Source organism: Plecotus auritus (assembly GCF_963455305.1).
Source record: "Plecotus auritus genome assembly, chromosome: 4".
Taxonomy (NCBI): domain Eukaryota; kingdom Metazoa; phylum Chordata; class Mammalia; order Chiroptera; family Vespertilionidae; genus Plecotus; species Plecotus auritus.
Window position 1 is genome coordinate 1,168,588 of NC_137775.1, and position 12,987 is coordinate 1,181,574.

A 12,987-nucleotide genomic window follows, 5' to 3' on the forward strand; every position below is an offset into this window, starting at 1 on the left:
CTTGGCCACAGGTCACGGGACTGACAGACTCCCCGACAGGTGCCCCTCACAACACTGGGGAATATCGCCTCGGCCTCCAATTTGGCCTGAATTCGTTCCCCCACTGACTATTGGGTCAGCCATGCTTTCCAAGGATGAGGATTTCCCCTCGTTTTAGGCAGCACTTCTGTGTGTCTCAGGACACCGCGTTCCACACGTGTAATCCATGCAGAGCCAAGATCGGGGCCCGCCTGCCTCCCTTCCTCTGACTGGGGCCAGGGGGCGATGGGCCACAGGCAGGGCGGCGGGCTGCGGCCTACGGGACCTCCTGTCCCCGAGCGTTTCTCGTCCGTGTGCAGCGAGTGACCATCTCGATGGGAGCCTATGAGGTCTCTTTAAACGATGCACATTTCTGGCTGAAAAGACTGTTGGCAGGGACTTGGCATTCTCCTTTGTGCTCATTCCAGGACTTGAGAGACGTCCCTGTGGTGAGGGCTTTATTTTTCCTTGTTGGGACGCAGAAACCCTTCCTGCTATGGTCTTAATCTGTCTCTTCTCCCTGCCGACGCCCTCCCTTTCAGAGGCCCTCTGTAATCTGTGTATCGGCTTGGACCAACCCAAAGCAGCTCCCATTTCTCCACTCACCGCTGAGTTTCCGTATAAACCAGGGGTGGGGAGCGTCCGGCCCTCGGGCCGTATAAGGCCCCCGAGTTCACCTGGTCTGGCCCTGCCAAGGCATTAGGGGGAGGTAATGAAATGTTTGACCAGATGGAGCAGACTCGTGTCTAAGTGGGTCATTGTGTATGGCCTGCGAGTGATGTTATAAAGACCCTAATGGCCCCTGGCAGGAGAAAGGTCCCTATCCCTGGTCCACACGGTTAGATCAGACGCTCCATTATTGTCCATCGTCCTCGCAAGCTCCCCGGGAACAGGCGGGGTGACGAGAGCTGTCTCCGGCGCCCCTCTGGCCTGCACCCGTCTCCTCCCACACCAGCCCTGTGAGTAGAGGAGAACAGCCCCTCTGCGCCCCCCCTCACTCGGCGAACAGCCCCTCTGCGCCCCCGAGCAGCGTCCACCCTGCGCGGTGCTCCGGACGCCAGCCCCATGCTGCCATGTCCCCCCAGACCACAGAGGTCATGGTGGGGCTGGACACGAGGGAGGTGCCCCCTCCCCGCAGGGGATCCTGTTCTCGGGGAGCATGGTCTCCCCGGCCGGGGAACAGCTCAGCATCTGCTTCATTGCCAGCGTTATTTGTCCTTGAAATGTTGAAATTGTATACCGCCTATGTCTGGGGCCTGGGTAGGACTGTTCATTAGTCATCATGAAATCCTGTCTTCCCAAGTCCTCAGTCACCCTGACCGGCAGCCTGGGACAACCCGCCTCCCTACCTGTCCGGGAATGTCTCCTCAACCCCCAGTGCCCCTCCGCCTAGACTTCTCCAGTTAGGATTGACTTCTCATTGATCTCCGTTCACATAGCATTTCTTTTTTAAAATTTTATAATTAAATTTTTAGATATTTTTAATATGTTTTTATTGATTTTTATTTTTTTTAGAGAGAGGAAGGGAAAAGAATAAAGAAATAGAAACATCGATGAGAGAGAAACATCATGGATCGGCTGCCTCCTGCACGCACCCCCACTGGGGATCGAGCCTGCAACCCGGGCATGTGCCCTGACTGGGACTCAAACAGATGACCACGTGGTTTCTGGGCCAATGCTCACCCTTGAGCCGCACTGGCTGGAGCACACAGCATTTCTCCTATGTCTCCTCACTTTGCATAAAAACCGCATCGTGCGTGTCTCCTCACTGTCCTTCTCCCTCCCGCGATGTGGACCTCTGGGGGTCAGGGGCCGTGTGATCTTTCCTACGTTCCTAACGGGAGCCCAGCCCTGGGCTTGGAGGTGACCACAGTCATCGCTCGGCCCGAGTGGAGTGCCTGTGAGCCCACCGGTGGTTTAGACATGGAGCCGCGCGGGTCCAGTCCCTGCGCGGTGCTTAAGCCAGAGACTCCGGCAAGACCCAGAGGTAACCAGGGGTGTGCCGAGCTCCACGTCACCTCCCGAAGCCCGCACCCCCTCATCTGGGCATCCACCTTTGTGAAGTTTGCTGTCCTTCTCCAGCATTCGGACCCAGGTGCGAGTGGGCCTGGCACCCCCGCCCCCCCCCCCCCCCGCCTGGCTTGGTGGTCTGGAGGACTTCCTTGTAGAGACACGTGCCGTGTGGCCGATGGGCGGCTGCAGGGGGCTGACACACCTGTTTTACTGGGACAGCGACAAAGGCAGAGATGGGTCCTAGCAGTGACAGGCACTCCCCGGGTGAAACACGAAGGCAGATTTCTCTCTTTTTGTTGTTGGGTGGTCCAAGTTCAGGAGGACAGTCCTTGCATCCAAGTGTGGGGGAGTCACGACTGTCCTGGGAGATGTTTCTTTTCTGGCCCCGTCACACCCCGGGCCTTTGCCCTGAGCCGGCAGTGGGCACACGGTAGGTCCCGGCCTCGCTAGACCCTCCCAGAGCAGCTCGGGGGAGATGGCCCCGCCCTGGTCCTGGAGCTGGTGACCTGGTGACCCGCCGGTCCAGTGTCTGTCAGAGCAGCACCGGTGCATAACCCCACCCGCCTTTGCGTTTGCTTAGAACTGGGGTGCCAGAGTAGGGTGTGTGCGTGGGGGGTGGGGAGGTCACAGCGGGGTGAAAAGCTGGCTCCCAGAACAGGAATAATCGCCCTCCAGCAGAACCCTGGAGGGAAGCAGGAACGGGTTTGGACGTGTATTTTCACTGTAGGTTCCCAGGGGGACCACTGCACGCCACTGAGCCAAGTCCACCAAGCAAGGCGGTGCAGCGCCCGCATCCACACAAACCCCGGTGCTGGCCGCTGAGCCTGCAGCGCCCATCAACCCCGAGGCCTCGCCGGGACCTGATGCAGCGTGAGCTTGCCGGCTCGCATTGGGGTCACCGCCTCCTTATTCACTTTAGCACGGGTCGCCTGTCGCAGGTATAATGCAGCTTTTGCTTCTGCCAGCGGATGGCATGACTCGTGGGGGCTTGAGGGACTGGACGGGTGGCAGTATGCTAATGAGACCGCTGGGCCCGGTCCTAAGCTTACACCGACACGTGGGCATTGCCCAAGATAAACAAGACAGGCTGCGCAGAGTCCTGCTCACAGATCTGGGACTGCCTCCAGCCCTCCAGCTCTCCAGCAAGCATTTGTAGAAAAAAAAGGCTGTTTCCCTTTAAGGCACATCCCTTGCCGCCCTGCAGCCAGCAGCTGGCCGGAGAGCCCAACCTCCGGACACGCTCCGTGCAGGCCCTGCTAGGTCACGCGTTTGGATAATATTCTATATATGGAGTCGAAGGTCAGAGAGAACGGATGTGCCTTTGTTCTCCAACCACTGCCAAGGGCGGCTTTGCCAGCGCTGCCCGCTGCCCGGTCCCCAACCACGTGGGGATCTTCTCATCACCCGGGAATGGCGGGTGGACCTCTGGGTCTGCGTGCCCGCCTGCAGGGCGGGCGGGGTGGGGGGTGCAGAGCGCACGCGCCCCCCTCCCCCCTCCCACGATTTGGTTCCATTCCCTAGAAGTGTTTGCTAATCAAAAATTAAAGTTTTGTCGGGCACAGAGAACATTATGCCAAAGTGTGTGCATGTGTGTGTTAAGGAAACATAATGACACCCTTAAGCTGGGAAAAGGAACCCCGCAGGATTAATGGAGCAGAACCGAGACCCCAGAAGCGAGAACGCGCAGCAGGCGCAGCGGAGCGGCTGCTCCATCCACCCCGGGCTGCGCAGCGGAGCTGTCCTGGGCGGGGCTCATTAGGTATGCGCCACGGAGGGTGCTGATTGGCGGCGGGCGGGGCGTGGGCGGGGCGGGGCTGCAGGGAGTGAGTACTACCGACGCGGAAGGAGGGGGGGAGGAGTGAGCGCCTGGGCGTGGAGCGGCGGGCGCTGATTGGCGGCAGCGGAGGAGAACAAGGAGTGGGTGTGGCTGGGCGTGGCGGCGGGCGCTGATTGGCCGTAGTAGCAGCGAGCGGGGCGGGGATGGGCGGGGTCGCTCGGGGCTGGTCTTCGGGTCGGAGAAAGAGGCGGGAGCGCCTGGGGCGGCGGGCGTTGATTGGCGAAGGTAGCGCTGCCTGGTCCTCGCCCGGAGGCAGCAGCTGGAGGGGCTGGAAGAGGAGGAGGAGGTGGGGGGATTGCTGGCACCCGGGCCGCTGTGGCCGCCCGGCCTGCCCTTTGTGCCCGCAGCCCGTGCCCCGCGCGGATGGCCGCCCCGCCGGGCTCCGCGGCCACGCGCGCCCGCCCGCGGACCTAACCTCCGCGCCTGGGCTGCGCCGGGGATGCGCGTCCTCGGCCCTGCGGCTCCTCCCGGCTGGGCGCGGGCGATGGAGCTGAGCATGAGGAAGTTCACGGTGCGCAGGTTCTTCTCCGTGTACCTGCGCAGGAAGTCGCGCTCCAAGAGCTCCAGCCTCAGTCGGCTCCAGGTAACGTCGCCCCCGTGCGCGCAGGGTCCAGGTCCGCGCCGCGCCCCGTGCCCCGCGCCCCGCGCCCCGGAGATGCTGCGGTCGCCGGCCATCCCGAGCCCTGCCCATTGTCACACGCACGGTGCCCACAGCCGCCTGCCAGTCCGAGAGCTGAAGTTGTGGGAGAGCTGGTCCGCTTTCCTAAGAGCCAAGGTTATTGCTGGGACTTGGCGAGAAGGGGACCGGCCGCGGTCCTCCGTGGGGACTAAACTCTGCCCCGGATGGATTTCTAACTCGTTTTGTTCCGCGGTCTGGGCAGGATTCGGGGCGGTCGCCTCGGTGCTCCGGGGAGGAGGGCTGGCCGGTTCCTCTGGGGGCGCCCCTGGGAAGTCCCAAGTGCAGGACCTCCCGGCCCTGCCCGGCGCTGTGCTGGTGGGTGTGTGACCGCCGCCCAGAGCCGCACCAAGTACCCCGCGTGGGGCAGATCGTTCGCGGGGTGAGTCAGGGGGAGAAGGGACACGAAAGGATGGATCAACAGCAGCACCAGCGCGCTGGCCGGTCTGCAGTGCTGATGCAATCGATCCCCTGCAGGTCCGGGCCGAGACCGGTTCGGCCGGACCCAGGATCCTGGAGAGCCAGCCCTGGCCCGGTCCCTGCTCAGGTTTCCAAAGTCGTCCGCGGACGCTCCTGGGATGTGTCCTTTATTTCAGCCACCCAGTCTTACTCTGTTCACCCCCGGTCCACATCGCACTGTTGACTCTTATAGATGACGGAATGGTGACATCCGTTCAAGTGGGAAGAGCCGAGGCGATGGAGGGGTGTGGGCAGGGCGCCACTCACAGGGGGGGTTTCCTTTGAGGTGTCCTGTCCCGGCCACAGGCAGGGCTGGCCCCTGCGGAGGTCCGGGCTTGTCCGTTTCTCGCGAAGTCAAGTTCGTGGGCACAAAGTCCCATTCTTCATCTTGGTTTCTTTGTTCAAGCTGCCGTGGTGTGAGACAGCAGGCTCTGTGACAATGGAGACCATTGGGCAGAGCTCGGGGTAGACAGGAAAGCAACAGGGCAGGACTTGTCCCAGAAGTTTCTGTTATGGCCTCGCCGAGTCCCAACTTAAAGCGTCGGGAAGGGTCTTCGCGGCTGGTTTCCGACGGTAAAACGTCCAACAAATGCAACTTATTAGTCAAATCCTGGGGCGGCTCGCCGAGGCTGGCGGGCAGATCTGGCATCAGGTCACGGGGATGAGTGCTTTCCTGGGTCTTGGGCGCGTTACAGCGAGGGTTGACAAAGACCCTTATGCCTGATACGCTCTGACTCACCCCTGCACCGGGCTTGTGGTACAGCTGCCGTCTCCGTTCATTCCCCGTCCTTCCCGAGGGCAGGCATGCACACGGGTGAGCGGCTCCCGGGGGCTCAAGGAGACACCGGGGGACCCCCGGAGGGTCAGCAATCCCATAGCAGGTGCGCTAGCCTTGGAGTTAGGGTTCCGCGGAGAACTGGGCTGTGTGAGTGCCGCCAGGAAGATAATGGAGCCACGGGTGGGAGGGGTTAGAGATGACATCTCGTCAGTGTGAAAATGACATTCCTGAAAAACTCTGATAAACAGCAGAGCCGCAGGTCTGACCATCTAGAGAGAAATGCGGTCCATCAGCACGTAATCAATGAGCATTCGTCCGACCCCGAGCTGGAGAGAAGTGCCACTAATAACCAATAACCAATAACCAATAACCAATAACTAATAAAGAGGACCGGCACTGACACGGCTCTCCACTCCCTGCACGTGCGCTCACCAGCCTCTGCCAGGAATGCTTCTGAAACCGTAGGTAGCTGTCTTCCATCACATTCTACTGCTGCAGGCAAACCCTGCCAACCTGGGGGCCTTGTTGAAAGCTTACCAGATAATTCATTCTGCACGTGTTTGCCCAGGACCTGCCACGGGGTCAGCCCTTTTCTGGGCATCGTAGCTCGAGATACAGGACCCGGATCCTGGCCTCAGGGTGCCTCCCCTCTCGGGGACCTAGCAAGTGGCTGGCCCTGGGCGTTGGTCCATATTCCTGCCCAGCTCCTTCCTGTCGTCTCCAGTGAAGCCTGCCTCTGGCTGTATACTCGCACTAAGTTATAGGCTGGAATCACTCACCAGAAGGTAGAGTTTAGGAGGGGAGGGCTGTCCCAACTGGAGGGTGACTCAAACACTTAACAGATGCATCTTTCCTGTGTTTGGCCTAATGAAAAAGGTAACACATTATGCAAGAAAAAAATGTTTGTTGTTTCTTTGAAATTTATATTTTTAAATATGTGTGGAACCCAGCCAGTATGGCTCAGTGGTTGAGCATTGACCTATGAACCAGGAGGTCACGATTCAATTCCTGGTCAGGGCACATGTCTGGGTTGTGGGCTCCATCCCCAGTGTGGGGTGTGCAGGAGGCAGCGGATCCATGATTCTCTCTCATCATTGATGTTTCTCTCTCTCTCTCTCTCTCTTTCTCTGCCTTTATCTCTGAAATCCATCTATATATATAGAAGCCTCAGCTACCGTTCGACCAGTAGCTATGACATGCACTGACCACCAGGGGGCAGGCGCTCAGTGCACAGGCATGGAAACATGGAACAGACTGATGAATCTCAGAGGGAAAGGGGGAGGGGGAGGGCGAAAGAGATTAACCAAAGATCTTATATGCGTACTAGAGGCCCAGTGCACGAATTTGTGCACCGGTGGGGTCCTTCGGCCTGGCCTGCGGGGATCAGGCCGAAACTGGCAGTCCAACATCTCCCGAGGGGTCCCGGATTGCAAGAGGGCGCTAGGTCTCTAGTCCTATCTAATAAAAGAGTAATATGCAAATTAACCATCACTCTGCTACACCCACAAGCCACGCCCACCAGCCAGTCAGGAACTGATATGCAAATAAACCCAACCAAGATGGCTACGGCCACAGAGAGCAGGAGGGAGGCCTTGGTTTCCCTGGCAATGGAGGAAGCCAAGCTTTCCGCCTGCCCTTGCCGGCCTAGGCCTCCAGTCAAGGCTACAAAGTTTCAATGATAGAAGATACATAAACCCAAACAGAAATGGCGGCAGCCACGGAGCTGGAAAGAGCAGGAGGCTAGGGTTGCCCCGGGTGATGGAGGAAGCCAAGCTTTCCGCACACCCTGGCTTGCCCAGGCCTCGCTTAAGGCTACAAAGTTTCAATGATAGAAGATAAATAAATCCCAATAGAAATGGCTGCCGCCACGGAGCAAGCAGAAGGCTTGGCTCCGCTCCAGGCTACAAAGTTTCAATTGTAGAAGATAAATAAACCCCAGATACCAGGGCCTCCGCTTGGGTCGCCAGGGGGCGTGGCCGGCCTGCAAACCACCACAGGCCCCTTGCCCAGGCCGCCCCATGCCCCAAGGGAACCCCCACCCTGATCCGGGACACCCTTCAGGGCAAACCAGCTGGCCCCCACCTGTGCACCAGGCCTCTATCCTATCTAATAAAAGAGTAATATGCAGATTGACCATCACTCCAACACACAAGATGGCTGCCCCCATGTGGTCAAAGATCCTGCCCCCATGTGGACACAAGATGGCCACCACAAGATGGCCAGCAAGGGAAGGCAGTTGGAAGGGACCAGGCCTGCAAGGGAGGGGAGTTAGGGGCGATGAAGCCTGCAGGGGAGGGCAGTTAGGGGTGACCAAGCCAGCAGAGGAGGGAAGTTGGGGGCAACCAGGCCTGCAGGGAAAGGCAGTTGGGAGGGACCCAGGCCTGCAGGGGAGAGTAGTTGGGGGGGACCAGGCCTGCAGGGGAGGCAGTTAGGGGTGACCAGGCTTGCAGGGGAGGGCAGTTGGGGGGACCGAGGCCTGCAGGGGAGATCAGTTGGGGGGGACCAGGCCTCCAGGGAGGGCAGTTAGGGGAAAACAGGCTGGCAGGGGAGCAGTTAGGTATCAATCAGGCTGGCAGGGGAGTGGTTAGGGGTGATCAGGCTGGCAGGCAGAAGCGGTTAGGGGTAATCAGGAAGGCAGGCAGGTGAGCAGTTGGGAGCCAGCAGTCCTGGGTTGTGAGAGCGATGTTCAACTGCCCGTTTAGGCCCGATCCCGGTGGGATCGGGCCTAAACGGGCAGTCAGACATCCCTCGAGGGGTCCCAGATTGGAGGGGGTGCAGGCTGGGCTGAGGAACAACCCCCCCCCCCGTGCACGAATTTTGTGCACCGGGCCCCTAGTATATATATAATTTTAAATGTTTGTTTGTTTTTTAATTCAAAACTTGGTGACAAAAACGGGAAAGTGACAGTCGTTACTTTAAGTTTAAAACAATATCGTCCTTATTTAAAAGGCTGCCGGGAGAGACAATGTTCCATGCTCGCTTTTAAATTTCACTTCCCCTCTAGAGCCCAACATTGGGCAAACTGGAACCAGCAGAGACGCCAGGCTGCTTCATCAGACCCGGGAGCAGCTGATGAGCCACGGGTTAAATAGTTTGGTAGCATTGTGCCGACTGAGATGGCCACACGGTTAACCCTGGCAGGAGCGGTTCCCGGCTTCCTCGGGGGGGGATGGGATACCTTGCATCAACTCCTCTGCCCAGGCGCAGGGAAGGTGTCTGCCAGGCCCTCCCCCACAAGAAAGCTCCGATTTCAGGGCGCCAACCACGCTGCCTGAGAACCCCAGCCCCCGCTCATGCATCAGCCCACTTTATGTGTGAGAAGACGGGCCCCAGGGAGCAAGATGACTGGCTCATGCCCCTCCTCCTGAAGCTTTCGAGGAAGCCCCTAGCCGAAACCGGTGTGGCTCAGTGGATAGAGCGTCAGCCTGCGGACTGAGGGGTCCCGGGTTCGATTCCGGTCAAGGGCATGTACCTGGGTTGCGGGCACATCCCCAGTAGGAGGTGTGCAGGAGGCAGCTGATGGATGTTTCTCTCTCATCGATGTTTCTAGCTCTCTATCCCTCTCCCTTCTTCTCTGTGAAATATCAATAAAATACATTTAAAAAAAAAAAAAAAAGGAAGCCCCCAGCCCAGGAGCTGTCGGTGACTAATTGTAGCCGTCTCGGTGGCGGCGATGGCCTTTGCCATGTACGAGATGAGGCAGGAAGGAGGGCTCTTTGAGTTTTCAAAGGGAATCGCTCTGGGGTGCTTTGGCACGTGTCGCACCACCTGGGCACCCCGAGAGCCTTTTCTGGGCGTGAGCGTCCCGGGTGCGCGGGGGCTCTGCTTCAGGTGCCCTTGAACTGCACTCTCGCTTCTGCCTCTCAGGAGCGGGGATTCAGAGCCGCTCTAAGCCTCGCTCTTCTGCCTGTGAAACGGGCGGCACGAGGCCTCCTCCCGGGTTAGGACGATGTGGAAGCACCGGGTGGGGCTGGGCGGAGGAAGCTCTGGGCGGCACTGGCAGCGGCCTACGCGGTGCCGCTTCCTGCCCTCGCGGCACCCGGGAGGCCCTGCCCACCCCCCCCCCCGCCCCAAGCCCCCACGTGGCCGAGCTTCGGGGCTCCCGTGTCCCCGAGAGCCACCAAAGGCAGGACGGGCCGCACACGCTCCATGCGGACGGGGCTGGGACAGGCGGCAGGGACTGGGACAGGCGCAGGGGCTGGGACAGGCGCAGGGGCTGGGACAGGCGCAGGGGCTGGGACAGGCGGACGGGGCTGGGACAGGCGCAGGGGCTGGGACAGGCGCAGGGGCTGGGACAGGCGCAGGGTCTGAGCAGGCGGCAGGGTCTGGGACAGGCGGCAGGGGCTGGGACAGGCGCAGGGGCTGGGACAGGCGCAGGGGCTGGGACAGGCGCAGGGGCTGGGACAGGCGGCAGGGGCTGGGAAGGCGCAGGGGCTGGGAAGGCGCAGGGGCTGGGACAGGCGGCAGGGGCTGGGAAGGCGCAGGGGCTGGGAAGGCGCAGGGGCTGGGACAGGCGGCAGGGGCTGGGACAGGCGCAGGGGCTGGGACAGGCGCAGGGGCTGGGAAGGCGCAGGGGCTGGGACAGGCGGCAGGGGCTGGGAAGGCGCAGGGGCTGGGACAGGCGCAGGGGCTGGGACAGGCGCAGGGTCTGAGCAGGCGGCAGGGTCTGGGACAGGCGGCAGGGGCTGGGACAGGCGCAGGGGCTGGGACAGGCGCAGGGGCTGGGACAGGCGCAGGGGCTGGGACAGGCGGCAGGGGCTGGGACAGGCGGCAGGGGCTGGGACAGGCGGCAGGGGCTGGGAAGGCGCAGGGGCTGGGACAGGCGGCAGGGGCTGGGACAGGCGCAGGGGCTGGGGCAGGCGGCAGGGGCTGGGGCAGGCGGCAGGGGCTGGGACAGGCGCAGGGGCTGGGACAGGCGCAGGGGCTGGGACAGGCGGCAGGGGCTGGGACAGGCGGCAGGGGCTGGGACAGGCGCAGGGGCTGGGACAGGCGGCAGGGGCTGGGACAGGTGCAGGGGCTGGGGCAGGCGGCAGGGGCTGGCGGGAAGCTTCATGGTTAAGGAACGAAAAGTGACAGGAGCTACTCGGGCCAGCTTTTTCTACCAGTTTCCTGAAGGCATCAGCGCTCGGTTCCCTTCTGGAACGGCTGCTGAGGGCAGGCCGCCCAGGCCGGGGCTTGGCCCTTTGACCTGAATTTGACCTTTCGGCCGAAGGACAGTTGGGGTGAGTGAGAAGGACAAAAACATGAGACCTGTAACTTGGATGCAACCCGGTACCTGGTGCGGGGAGAAGAGCTGTACCGTTAGCTCGGCTGTCACACCCTCGAGTCGGCACCAGCGTGTGCTCCGTGTGCCTGGCGCTGAGTCGGGGGAGGGGGGGCTGGTCTCCGCCCTCGGTGAACGGAGCATCCACGAGAGGAGAAACAAAGGCAGACGGAGAGAAGGCGCATTACAGGGTCGCGTGGGCCGCTCAGGACACGCGTGTCTCGGGGGAAAGCGCCGCTTTGCCACGTGGGGAGACCAGGACGGGTTCGTTCGGATGAAGTGGCGGCCAGGGCTGAGACCCTCCCCAGCTTTCCCCCGCGGTCCCGTGCTCGTCACATGAGCGAAGCTAGCCGGGCCCTGACGGCTAAGAGCGAGCCCTGAGCGTCTCTGACGGGGCTGGAGGGGTTGGGCTGCCCCCCGCCCCGGCGTTATGTGCTTGCTGGTGTAAAAGCTAAGAAATTGAAATGAAATGCAAGTAGGAATTATCAGCGACTTGAGAGCTGCAGCGTGACGTACGCCAACGGGTCAGACGCAGGCATGTTCAGTACAAAGCGTCGCTCGGCGTCTGGGGTTCGCAGCTGTCAGAGCCTCCACGCGGGCGAGCCGCCAGGAGACGTCCCGGCGCAGCTGCGTTAGCCCTGAGGCCGCACACCGGCCGCCCGAGGAGAATGTGCGGGGCCCACGCGGCTGCGAGGTCCCCCAGCAGGAGCCGGTGTTTGGCACCACGGCATGTGCGTGGACAAGGACTGTCCCCCACACTCTACCCAGCTTCCCTGAGCCCTCGCCTCCACCTCTGTGGGGCCTGCACACCCCGTTGAGCAAGAATCCCGCCGAGTGGGTTTAGAGGGGACCCCCACCCTCGATGCATGATCGCCCTCAATTTCTGACCGAATTCTCCTCCCCTCCCCCAGATGATGCCTCAGCAAGGACCCGGCGGGTCAGCCTAGAGCAGGGGTGGGGAGCGTCCGGCCCGCAGGCTGTCTGAGGCCCACAGAGTCATCTGGTCTGGCTCTGCCAAGCCATTGGGGTGAGATAATTCAATGTTTGACCGGACGGAGCAGGCTCACGTTTAAGCTGATCAGTCCGTATGGCCCGTGAACGATGTTATAAATACCCGATGGCCCCTGGCAGGAAAAGGTCCCCACCCCTGGTTTAGAGAGACATCTCCATCCACCGCCGCCCCCCGCCGCCCCGCCCCCCGCCCCTCGGCCTTGAATCCCCCTCTTCCTCTGCGCCGTGGAGCTGGGCTCATCCCTCTCTCCCTCTGCGGGCCCCTGAGGAGTCTCCTCGTGCCTCTGGCGAGTGTCAGACAGCAGCGGTTCGTGGGTTGGCACGTGCCCCTCGAGACCCGTTAAAGGTGCCCAGGACGGCTGATCAGGGAGCCCCTCCATTCCAGCCACACATGCAGCAGCCCCTCCTCCTCCAGCTCCGGTTCGCAACGGCCCCGGCCCCGCAGGCGGTGTTCCTGCCCCCGACGCCCGCAGAGCCTGGCACAGGGCCCGTTCCCTGCCCTGGACGGCTTCCTCCCCTTGCTGGCTGCCCCTGCCTGGCCCCTCACACTCCCTGTCCCCTGCGGGCCTCCCCAGCCGCTTCGCCCCTTTGCGCTCCCGTGACATGGCATCGCGTGTCGTAACGCCAACCCCGGGTTCCTGAGTGCTTGCCAACGGCACGTGCCTCGTCGGGGAAGAGGCTGCGTCGGGCTCTGGGTGCCATACTGCGCTGGCCTCAGTCCCCTCTCCCCCCTCCGAGCACACGTGTTCCAGGTTTGTGTACTCACCAGGAGCCGCAGTTCCAGCCGGAGCTCTGTTAAGGTTAGGAGAGCGAGGGTTTCACCCACGTGGCTGTCGGTGAAGCATCCTTCATGGGAGTAGCCGCCCTTGGGGGAGCAGAGACGCGCTCTCGCTGCGGGAGTCAGCCCGTGGCTCAGCGCCGGCAGAAATGGT

General features: G+C 61.6%; 1 protein-coding gene across 7 annotated transcripts in view; it reads left to right on the top strand.

Moving 5' to 3' along the window:
• RPS6KA2 (ribosomal protein S6 kinase A2) overlaps window positions 1-12,987 on the top strand; it is a 131,485-nt gene that overhangs the window by 57,373 nt on the left and 61,125 nt on the right. Inside the window, exon 1 of one of the 7 annotated variants that reach the window (XM_080664455.1) lies at window positions 4,091-4,451. The exons of 5 other annotated variants lie outside the window; for them this stretch is intronic. In XM_080664455.1, coding sequence (XP_080520581.1) covers window positions 4,308-4,451 — 144 coding nt within the window. In that variant the 5' untranslated portion in view covers window positions 4,091-4,307. Of the gene's footprint in view, window positions 1-4,090; window positions 4,452-12,987 lie in introns of those variants that run through there. One more of the 7 variants, XM_080664456.1, reaches the window with a different exon arrangement.